The sequence below is a fragment of the Rousettus aegyptiacus genome, unplaced genomic scaffold, assembly GCF_014176215.1.
Source record: "Rousettus aegyptiacus isolate mRouAeg1 unplaced genomic scaffold, mRouAeg1.p scaffold_m13_p_3, whole genome shotgun sequence".
Taxonomy (NCBI): domain Eukaryota; kingdom Metazoa; phylum Chordata; class Mammalia; order Chiroptera; family Pteropodidae; genus Rousettus; species Rousettus aegyptiacus.
The window spans coordinates 60,561,378-60,573,844 of record NW_023416306.1 but is presented as its reverse complement, the minus strand read 5'-3'; the positions used below and the strand labels follow the sequence as shown (position 1 = coordinate 60,573,844).

General features: G+C 39.0%; 1 protein-coding gene across 4 annotated transcripts in view; it reads left to right on the top strand.

Moving 5' to 3' along the window:
- Window positions 1-12,467, top strand: part of SLC24A2 (solute carrier family 24 member 2) — a 219,424-nt gene extending 206,957 nt beyond the window's left edge. For all 4 annotated transcript variants that reach the window (XM_016160426.2, XM_016160425.2, XM_016160427.2 and 1 more), the window contains one exon: window positions 3,354-12,467. In XM_016160426.2, the coding sequence (XP_016015912.2) occupies window positions 3,354-3,603 (250 nt within the window). In that variant the 3' untranslated portion in view covers window positions 3,604-12,467. The remainder of the gene's footprint in view (window positions 1-3,353) is intronic.

Sequence of the window (12,467 nt, the reverse complement as noted above, 5' to 3'; positions counted from 1 at the left end):
CTATTTTTCAGATAAGGAAACAGAAGGGCACAGAGTTCATACAACTAGTAAATGAGATTTGAACAGAGTCTATGCTCTCAACTATAGCACTATCTGTGCACAAAACCCTACTCTAATCATCCACTGTCTGAACTACCTTTAAGTTCCAAAGGTGCCGTCTCCTACTATACTTCCTTTCTTTATTGGCCCCTGTCACTCAAGAGCCCTTTCCACCTGAAACTCCAACTTATCCTTGCAATGTCAACAGGCTTGTCTGATTCTCTTGAGCCTGACCTGGGAGATTTTGCTCCTGTATACTTTCTGCATATGTCATGGTCATGTACACCAGTCTGCCTGCTAGATTGTGAACTCCCCAAGAGCAATTATTCACCAAAACCGAATACCTTACCTAATGCATGGTAGTGGCTTGACAAATGTTTGTAGGATGGATGGATGGATGGATGGATGGATGCCTTAAAAGGTATATGTTTTAAAGAAAGGATATCTGTAATATAAACAACGTTTCTCAGTTCCACTGCCTATACATTTCAAGTAGTTATCTTGGCCAATCTCTTGTGAAAGAAAGAGAGAGAGAGAGAGAGAGAGAGAGAGAGAGAGAGAGAGAGAGAGAGAGAGAGAAGGAAGAAAGAAAGAAAGAAATGTTCCGTAGTTCAAAAGAGAAAATCCTACAAATTGGGAAAAATTACAAGTGTTCTAAGCCATATTTGTCATGCTTTTGAAAGATAAATATTCTAGGAAATTGCAAGATGCTTTTTATTCATTATTCTTAAATTGTATATTTAGTAAAAAACAAAAGTTTAAAGAAAAATCACCCTGAATTCTACTACCCAAGAAAAACATTTAGCTTCTGTATGTTTTTTTTTTTTTCAAATATTTCACAGTTTTCTTAGGCAATATTCAGTTTTGTCCTCATGGATGGCTTTTATTTTTCCATTTTAAAGGCATGTATGCCTGTCACTGAGTAGGCATCTATTAGAAATTAGTAAATCAGCTATTTTTCTAAGCTTATTCATAACTCATAATTAATATTTTATAGTTTCAAAATATTCCATCTTTTTGCTTTTCAGTTTAACCATTATCCTTTTATAAGACCTTTTTATTTTTTTTCCAATTTTCTGCTATCATGAGTGTTTCTATGAACACTTTTATGCAGAAAAACCTCCTCTTTAATTATTTTAATTAGGATAAATTCCTTCAAGAAATATTAATGAATTAAAGATGGTAAGCATTTTAATGGCCATTAATGTATATTTTTCCAAAACGTCTTCCCCAAGAGTTTATAGCAATTCATGTTGAGTGTAAAGTTTCTTCATAGTCTTGCCCGTATACTTTTTTTTTTTTTCTTGCTTATGAGATTAGTACATACTCATGGTAAAAGATTTAGACAATACATGGAAAGCATAATCCACCACCTTTTTTTAATTCTTATATTTTTTCATTATTGAAATTGCATTGCTATTTTTACATGTATCTTCATTTTAAATATAGAATTATGTGATTATTTGCCTGTATCTTCATAAGCTTATTATTTTTAATAGCTACTTAATATCATATCGACTTAATAGCTCGCTATTTAACACAAATTCCCTATTATTAGAGGTTAAGGTATCCCTAGTTTTCACTACTCAAAGTATCACTGAAATAATTATTTTTCTGAATAAACTTATATCTGCATTTCAAATTATTCATTATGCTTGATCCCTGCCAATAGAATTGATAGGTCAAAAAGTATGAAGATGTCACTTTTCCCCCAAAGGGTTTTTATCTATTTGTAGTACCATTAACCACAATTTCACCAGAATTGTGGTGTGGTGTGGTGTGGTGTGGTGTGGTGTGGTGTGGTGTGTGTGTGTGTGTATGTGTGTGTGTGTGTCTTAATAAGAGATGGGAAGTGTGGAAGAAGAGTTCTGGTGGACAAGTCCCTAGCAGAAGTTTTTATTTTCGTATCATCACCACCACGCACTCCTCAGCCCTTCTCTGACTTCCCGTTGCTGACCTCAGAATGCCAGGACTGCCTCCTCCTGCGGAAGTCTGATTTTATACCTCGTTCTCTGAGCTGGCCCTGTGGAACCCGCCCCTCTCAACGTATCCACTGACATATGCACCTCCCAGCCAGGCTCCAGTAGGTGATCTGTACTGATGATCACCATGAGGCTGTCACATCAATCACTTCAGCTTGGCTCAGGACTTACCTGCAGCAGACCCTGGGATTTCAAAAATGCATAACATGTAGGCTCTACCCTCACATGCACTCTCTCCAGCAGAGGAGACAGGTGTGTAAACTCATTGTCCCTTTCACCTCATTGTTTCTCTCATGCTACATGCTTCTCCTTTGGAGAACTTTGTGTTTTGAAGGGGTGCCTCCTCTTCAACACCCCTGAACTAGACCCAAACTGAATCTCCCTTAGCCATTTGCTGTGGAGAAGACTCAGCCAGCTGGGTGGCTGGGTGGGTCCATGTTTCACTAAACACCATTCTATTGTTAAGCTCAATGGGTGGAACTCGGCTGTACCCAAACACTTGGGAATGCACACACCACTGAATCGGGCATCTCGGCTCTTTTGCTCTTCTACAGAGTCCTAACCTACTCTCACGGTACACCTGGAAGTCAGCTTTTTAAATGTCTTTTAGCGTCACCACTGTGATAGGAAACAAAAGATATTATCATACTTTAAAAGTCAAATGCAAAAGAGGAGAACAGGTATAAAATATACAATAAAGTTTTTAAAAATCACATCACAAATGTAACATATAGTCTTTGCCAAATCTTTCAGAAAGACCTTTTTTACTAAAAGATTATCCCCTCTTTTCCAAAATAAACTTCAGACAACTATATTGTACCGTGGCCCCCGCCATCATCACTTATTTTCATTTGCTTTTAGGTTGTTAAATCATCGCTATACTCTCTCTCTCCATTTAAAAAAATAATTTTGCTATTTTCACTGCTGATTTCCATACCTTTTCATTTGTCTTTTCCTCTTCTAACCCAAGTCCTCCAGTTCACCTCTTTAGGGCTGAAAGCAACATTTCAATCTCAACTAGAAAAGAAACAAAAAATTATTTCAAATCCAATTCAGAAACCACCTGCTGCAGTCACGTCTTCGATCTTATTCAATGGTAGAACAAATTCTTTCCATTCTCCCTAACTTGACCAGGACATAAATTAAGGTTTTTAAAGTTCACCTGCTTCCCTTATGTGATTTCCTGGGCCAGCCATGCCCGAGTCATAGCAAGCCTAACAAGACTATGAGTCATTTCTGATTATAGATTCCAAGAAGCTAATATTATGTTGTAGGCCTTCTTCGACGTGTCTACCTGCTCCTCCTGCCTACCCCTGCTTCTCTCCCTCACAGGCTCCCACTGCCCTGGCTCCTGTACACCATCATTCACAGATTCCACCCAGTGGCCGTCAGCAGCAATGGCCTCTTCTGCGCCATTGTCCTTCTCTTCATCATGCTGCTCTTTGTCATCCTTTCCATCGCCCTCTGCAAGTGGCGGATGAACAAAGTGCTGGGCTTCATCATGTTCGGCCTCTACTTTGTGTTCCTGGTGATCAGCGTCCTCCTTGAAGACAGAATTCTGGTATGCCCAGTCTCCATCTAGCAGGAAAAGCCATATCTCAAACCGACAGCCTGGATGGTCCCTCCCCATTCTGAGTTCTAGGTTCCTTGACCTCTGGAGAAGAGGCAGTGTCCCTCATTGGTGGACATGAGGAAGGATGGACTCGCACTGGACGGGCTTGCTTCACAGGCTGCTTCCGCCCTTGCCTACTGAACTGGCTTCATGCAAGAGACAAAGAGAACTGTCCATTTGAGGCTTCTCTCCACTCACCACTGACAGGTACTCTTCGCTGGTCGGCGGTACGTTCGTTGTAATGATGCAAACAATGATGGAGGCTGTGTATATACATATAAAATATACATTTTATAAATAGATGCACATGAATGCACCCTGCCTGTTCCTGTAGTATACCTCTCCTTCTATGCCTAGAGAATAATGCATACCTGTATACAAACACAAAGAAACATTATATATATATATATAAAAAATTATATATAAATAAATACAAATGCATCTTTTCAGGGATAGCTATAGTATATTTATAGTACCTATTTGAAAAGGGGCATCAACCTTTGGTCTGAGCTTTATCTCTTAAGCACAAGAGCTGAACTAAGGGAATCATTGCTGTGACCTTCAGCCTACCTTGGATTTACTGGGATCTTGCCTGGTGAGGTGGATGTTTTCAGGAAATAGGTTGCAGGAGTAAAGGCTGGGTGGAGAGGGTCTGTAGAGACCCTGAGGTGAGCCCTCCAAAACATTCCCACAAGCCAAACAGCAAAGACTGTCTGTCAACTGCCACTAGAGTACACTGACCAAACCCCATAGGGTTACTTGGGACAGACAGAGGTAAAACCCAGACTGGGTGGGTACTGGTCTGCGGGCAGAGGGAAGGTGACCAGGGTTGGGTTTTTCTGGATTTTTTTAATACATATACATATTTCCCCAGCATGCAAGTAGAAACTATGACTACAAACCAAATTAATACTCTTCTAGGTAGGACAGCAAGACTATACAAACTGAACCTCTATTGTTCAAATGCATGTCCCTGTAATCATCAAAAGAAGAGAGGCAAGTTTAGCTGTGATTGTCATTTAGATGTATTTTGATGCAAAGGGCTCACATATAATCAAAATGCTGCCAAAGGAGCCTGGATACGTAATAAGAAATACCATCCAGTAGAGGCGCTTAGTGAGACTTGCCACCTAATGGGAATGAAAGGGCGCGCTTCTTTAAAGCAGCTTCCTGTGTGGTCATAAAGGGCTTCAGTATCTGAAGAAGTCATTATTCCTTAAATAAAACTAAATCAACTCTGATCAATACTGCCTGGGTTGAGATATCTAGAGAGGTTTGGAAAGGCATTTGTCTGCACACTAGGATGGTTTCTGAGTCCTATGTCTAGTGGTGTCAGGACCAGGATTTGTTTAAAGCCAATGCAACATCTATGTCTCTCCTGCCATCAGGACCCTGTCTGGGACTCCTTCTAGCTTCCAGAGAACACCGAAGACTGTACTTAAAGGCTTCATTACACTGGCTTCAAGCCAATTACTCTAAGGTTTTGATTTCCTCATTTTGCTCAGCATTCATGGGGTAATTTCATGTCATTCGTTCAGTGCCCCCAGGTTCTGTTTGACAGGTTCTGTTTGACACCTTATATGACTTCTCAGGTCTATGTCAGTAGAAAATAAAATCAGCAGGGAAAAAAACAGGCAAACGAAATAGATGAAAAAATACGCGCTTTTTCATTTTCCCAAGATAAGCTTTTCCTAAATCAGTGGGAAAAGTCAATAGAGGATGGCTCATTGTTCTGGCTCATCCTACATCTAACTTGGAACATACCGCATATGGAGAACTGTACCATATGTGTTCTTGTCTCCAGTCCATTGTGTCACTGATTTTGTTGTGAGCACATGCCTCCTAACATAGGAAGACAGGACGCAGAACTCACAGCTGAAAAAAGAAGGGACCTGACAGCCCCAGATCAACCTCATTAGTCCCTAACACAAAACCTGGGCGCGCTTGACAGAGCATGGAGATAGATCGGCAGTGCCCATCACTGCTCTTTACCCCCAAGCAAAAAGCACTTCTAAGTGGAGGCCCATTAGGAAAACAAGAAATCAGGATGGCTGCCGCCCAGGAAGCTAGCTTTCAGGTCTCTCCAACTTTGCAAAGTCTAGTTTTCAGTTGTGTGAGAGAAACCTGCATCTTGTTCATCAAGGGCAGGATTTTGTGTGGAGGCAAGAATTTGTGCTACTTCCATCTAGCGAAAGGGAATGAGTAAGCGAACTTTGAGTTAAAAATTGGTTGTTTTCCCTGGGCATGACTTGAAGGGGAGCAAAGTTGGTTATTGTGTGAATTATCGACTAGTTTGTTATTGGAAAGAAGGTTTGAATAGATGACTTTGACTCAACTACAGATGTGTTAAACTGGAAAGGATGAGGGAAGGCTGGTGCAGCCCCGTTTCTGTTCCAGCACTTCCTGATGCCCCGCCTGCCCCCTCACTTCTTCCCCACAATTAGCTGAGCAAAGACTCATCCAAGTAGCAGTGGAGCTCTTACCTGCCCTTGAGCTCCATTTCACAGGGAGTGCTGAAGTCATTAATGAAAATTTGCATTTGAGAAGACAATATCGCAAAGCCAAGTTGCCACCTCGCTGATTTGCACTGAGCACAAAGCATACAATTGCAGTGTTCCCTCGCTGGCCGGTATACTGGCACCTTCTCCCTGCCACTGCTTGCCCTTGCTTTCCCCTCATCATGTATCTGTAAGGTTATGTGTAGGTTAGGGGACATCCAAAGAGAAGTGTATGGGATGCAACTGTAGATCTTTAAAAGCATTAAAATCATTAACATAAGAAAGAACTCTCCATATTACAGTTTCCTGAGGAAGTCATCTCTAATGCCTTTTCTGCATGACTGTGTATATACATATACATATACATATATAAATATAAATATATACATGTATCTTTATACCAGATATATATGTACATACGCAATATCCCTTATATCACCACCAGTCATGTTCAGGATTCAAAAGAAGGAAGCATGAAGTTTGCCACCAAAAAAAAGGAGAGTCATACTCACCAACAACCTAAGGGAACATTTCTTCCTGATCTCATAAGGTTTGTTCTGTGCACATGCTCATACGAACATACACATTTGTACCCACTCCATATATTTTCCCACCCTGAGAATATAGATTTACGGCCTTACAGAAATGGCCAGCCATATCCCCACTGCTGATGTAGAGGCAAAATATATATATATACAACAGAAAACAACATGGGGGGAAAAAATTAGACTGCAGACATTCTCTTTGCTTCCCCGGAGCAGGGTATAAAATAATATAAAAAAATTCAAGAGCCAATTTCTTACTGCTCGATCTAAAATAAATGAGCTGAAACCCAAATAGTTCCTTTTATTCACAGCAAACTAAGCAGGTCTTGCTTGCTGTCATCTACCCTGTCTCCCTAAGCAGCCTCAGGACAGGAGAGCAACTTGGCTCAAACTGAGAGTGCTCAAAAGAACCTTCTAAATTGTATCTGGGAACATCCCTGATGAGTCCAGCTGCCCTCTGAATTTGACTAGCTCTTGAAGAACGGAACTGGAGATTAGATGGTATTTCTGAAATCTCCCAGGCCATAAGCTGAGGCAGTGACAGATCAGAAAAGCACAGTACATGTGCAGGGACTAAGGGGTAAGGTTGTTTATCAGTTTGGCAGATACTGCAGAATATCGTAAAGCCTTTTCAGGAGATCATAAAAAGAGGCAAGGACTATTTCATATTTGGGGAAAATGCTTTGTAAGGCAGCTAACAGGTATCCCTTGACAAGGGCCATTATAATTTACTTTCTAGGGAAGACATGAATTAGGTGGTTTGGAGCCTTTTCTGCAAAATACAGCTGCCTCGCTGATGAGACATTTGATAATATTAATGTACATCCATTCCTGGGCAGGAAGAGAGTTGACAAACTCCCCACAGTTGCTCACAGCTCATAAACTGCCTCCTCTGTAACAGGGAGATAGGAAATGAGCTATGAAGAGAATCCCCCCTCCCACACCACCTTAACAAAAGGCTGGCCAAGGAAATGACAACAGACAGAGCTGCTGGCCATAGACAGTTGGAGAAGATGGGACTTCTGTTAAATGCTCTGCTAAAATAAAATTACTGGGTTGGAATATCTGACATGGGTCTGATGATGTACCTGAATACAAATGTTTCAGAAAACTTCAGTATGCTTTCTTCCCTACATCTACCAACACACACACACACATGATTATGAGGATGTAAAGTTTCCTTGCACCTGAACAGATCGTTACACCATTCATTAAGGGCCATATTATAAGAGGCAGTTCTGTTCCAAAAGAATAAAAGAGAAAATGTTCTCTTCTGGAGAAATCAACTGTCTCCTGAAAGTTTGTTATAGAAGCTAATGCTCATTCTTGCTAAGCCAGATCTTACATAACCACCTGGCCTAATATTTTTAAAAGACATCATCAGCTCCTATAGCTCTCTCAGCAATATTGTCTTCAATTAGTAAGTAAGAGGTTGTCATTAAGAGAGAATTCATGGGGGAAGGGATGGCTGGAATAAGGAAAGGAAAGGAGAAATTAATTAATTTAATTTATATTCACTGGGATTCCCAAGAAAGCAAGTGTCACATTGATTATATATATATATATATATATATATATATATATATATATTCCTATGTAATTTAAAATAACTACAAATTTAGGGTTTTTTTAAACAAGTACAAGAGCCTATATAGAGTCCCAGATTTTTTTTAAAACCCCTTCTCAAGGAGGTCTTGGGAAAGATAGGTAACGTACCCCTGGTCCATAACCTATTTAACTTTAGCTCTTTGCCTTTATATCTGTGTGTTTCTTTTATAATCTCACAGCTTCGTATTCTTTGAAATGTACGGCAGACAAGAAAAGCAATAAGGGGCACACTCACAGCCAGCCAAACTCCATTACTTATTAAACCATCACAATATTTTTTTCACTTCCCCGGGAGCTTTAAACCTGCATGGGCTGTGGCATGGAGAATTAGGGTGTTTGTCTAATACATAGGCACACTCATGTTTGCTGTGGAAGTAACACATGATTTCCACCTCGACCATCCCCAAAAAAATATTGCCTGCATTATCATTTTACATACCTTCCTACACACAGGGGATTGGCCTTGCTCATAACTACCTGAATTCCACAGTGATCTTTACTCTGACTAGTGACAACTTTGTTTTAAAAAGAGTGAGAAAGAGCTACACAGAACAAACCAGTCCCCAAGTCAGCCAGTTTTTTAGAGACAAAAATGACCTTGTAATTATGACTAGAGAGACAATTATGTTCAAATATGTGAGAGACTGTGTGCAACAGCAAATTTTCTAAACCAAAGCACTTTCACTAAGTGATTGATGGACAGACTGGAAAACCATAAATAATTTTTTTAAAACTGATAAATACCTAAATCTAAAAGAGGGTCACAGAATTTGTTAAAGGCTTAATTCCATTAAGAGAGTGTGTCCAACCTGTCACCCTAATCTAAAGGACAACCCTTTTGTGGGAAAGCGGTCTTGGCATAGATGTTCCTGGTACAACCCAGTTCCATCAACTAATAATGTTAACAACCATCAGCATCATAAAAGTCTCCATCCAGATGAACCCAAGCCCCTCAAGTTGATGACTTCACCTATTTTTTTTCTTTTTGGCGGAAAAGAACTGCATCTGGGCACTCTTCACTATTTACCCCTGACAGAGTTGAGAGTCACCATTATGTGACCTTTTATCTGTTTTCATCGAAAGTATCTTTAGATTTTTATTTCTGCTTCATTTTACCTAACCTTAATAATTTTTACAGTTTATCTCCACTAAGCCTTTTAAAATGCTTTATGTTGCTCTTAAATTATAGAAAAACATATGTATAAGGTCTGAACATGGCTGAATTACAGCCTGGAACTTAAAACTTTGTTCTCTTTTTATGTACCCCTCGGCTACCTTTACCTTTTAGGGAATAACACTTTGTTGCTAATTCACCTTAATCTTGTGTTTCCTATGACACCTGTATCTGTCTTCCAAGACATTTGAACAAAGTACATTTCTCAGTTTGCCCCAGAGCATTTGAATAGGTGTCTTACCTACTATGAGCCACTCTCCACTTGGCCTTATGTAGTTCCAGTCTGTTTGCTTCGAACCCCACATCCAGCCTCCAAGTCCCATTTAGACCCAGTTCTTACTCCTCTTCAAAGTTCTCACCAAGAACCTCCCAGTTTACTTGCACTTGGCCAATTTAGTGAGCATTTCTCCATCTCCTATCCCCAACAACTTACATGTTGTGTAATTGGCACTTCTTGGGGAGAAATCTTTCCTAATTGCTACTAAAGTGTGCACAGGATTCACAACCACAGAAGAGAAGAGTTGCGGAAATACCCTAAGTGCACCGACAGGCATTTATTCTCCAGTGAGAAGTATGAACCCTAGGGCAGCATTATCTTATCATGAAGCTAGTGAGGTCAAGCTCATGAGCTTCATTTTAAGGTCATAATCTCACACTCACAAAGAACTCAGAATATAGGAGGCACCACTGGAGATCATTCAGAAACTCTGGACCTGTGCTTACCTGCATTGATTTACCAAAAGGAATTTATAGTTTCGCTTTAAATAGGAAACAGGAAATGGTTGGACCTCCTCTTATCACCGAGTGTTGCCTTTACTTCCTTGGTGTAGTAGGTTGGATAGGAATTGTAAGGTTGTTGATTGGGTTCCTGGCCCAGGAAAATGGGCCACATTTCACTAAAAGGGAGGGAATTTGCTCCTGTATTTTCATATACCGAGTTGCATATTCCTTTATAATGGATCCGTAAGTAACTAAGACTTTGGGACTGACAGTTTTCTAGAACACTCAACTAGCCAAAAGAGAATATTTTTTAAATCCTGTTACACACAGAAAAAGAATGAAGTCTGAATCCCTGAATAAAATTATTTTAAGGATGAAATTACATGCATGAATTAAGGATACATAATTCTTTGCCATATAATTAAATGAATCTTTAATTCTCATCAGAATAAAACTGAAGGACAATGGATGCCTTTTGGGCTTTTTAATTTTTTAATATTGCACTTTATAGTACTTCATAAGAGACAGTTGTCTTAATTAAAGCCATAAAATACCAATAATACATATATTCAGGGCTTCTGAATATAGTCAGTTGATAAGCAGTCCATGAGTCATTCCTGTTTTGTATTGTTTGTTGTAAATTGGAGTTTATCTGTTCTATTTTTTACTGCATACAATTATTATCCTAGACAATCCTAATCTAATCATAAATTTTAGATGTGTACTTTAACAAACTTTGAAAATCAAAGAAATTATTCATTTCACAAAAGCATTCTTCATTTTCAAAATCGCTTGTTACACAGATAATTTAAATAGCAAATTCGGATACTATATTGAAAATAATTCCTTTTTTAAAGTCACAAATTTACTACTTTTTAGGAATCCATTTGTTATGTAAAGCAAGGTTCACCCCCATGGAGAGTGAAATGGATAATTAGCAAATATATACCTGGGAAATTTAAGGTTTGTTTGAGTTTTTACATAAATATAGAATGGGTCTAAGAAGTTCCCTTATAAAAATGGCAAAGAGAGATATACAATTTATCAATAAGTTCTTATGCCTAAATTATAAACCTTCCATGGGAGGACCTATAACACAGCAGACTTCATGATGCATTTGTGGTTTTTTTCCCTTTCTGCCAAAATATATAATTTCTGCCCTACTATGATAAACTTACACACATATATACATAGATGTCCACACAACTGAAAGCTTTAATATTTCATTTCATCACAACAGTTTATATGTAATTTGAGTGAAAGCTAAAAGAATAACTAAAAGCCACTTAATAGCCTAGAAATAGCCACTATAACTGAGTACCTAAGTTACTGATATAGAATAAACATGTATATTAAATTGGACGACCCCAATTTTACACTTAAATGGCCTTTTGCCCTAAAGAGTACCTGAATCCAGAGCCAATGTTGTTCCTGTTAGGGCTATTTTGTGGTCTGAAAAGTTTCTCCAAAGGGCAAAGACTTTCCATCCAGAAGAGGGATCCTTGGTAGGCATAGTGCCCTGGGAACCTTTCGTACAAGTCCGCATCTGTGCCCTGCAGCTAGCCTGGATGCTTCTAGCTCGAGTTTGAAAAAACTCCAGAAGCAACAGCTTCCATCTCCCAGCAATCTGCAATCTCAAAGAGCCATCAAAAATAAGAAAGCAAAAGCTACCTTCCTGGTGTCATGAAGTTGCTGCTAACACTAAAAGAAAGATAAATCATCCATTTGTTCTTTGTGTTTTATTAAAGCAGAGAACATGTCATCATTGACCCCAACACAGACATTTGCTTTAGAACACCTAAACTGTGTTTTGGACAGGTTACATTAAAAATATCGGAATGCCATTTTTGTAAAGGACCTTTTTAGGGATAGGTGTCATCTTATGCTTCCTTTGTTTGTCTACATTTTCAAGAAGCATTTTAGCCCCTAACTGTACCCCTACGAGAATCCAGATGATGCATTTCCAAATTATTTTTTGTCATTTTTGTGTGCATTTTATTTATGAGCAGTTTTCACTGAGTGACAAGATGTATGGAGATTTTGCGTCAGTTTATTCTCTGTGAATGTGTCTGTACATAGACTGAAAGCTATATTTATTTGTACAAAGGCTATTAGGAATAACATGTTTCTGTCACATGGACTTTACTCTGATAAAGGGCGTTTCTTCACTGTGTTCACGTTACACTTTCCAAACCTTTGTGCTTCTACTACCAGTAATCAAAGAATATCACTTTATGTAACTAAGTCTCTGTGTGAAAAATAATAGTAATAAAGTTGACTCAAAGAAAA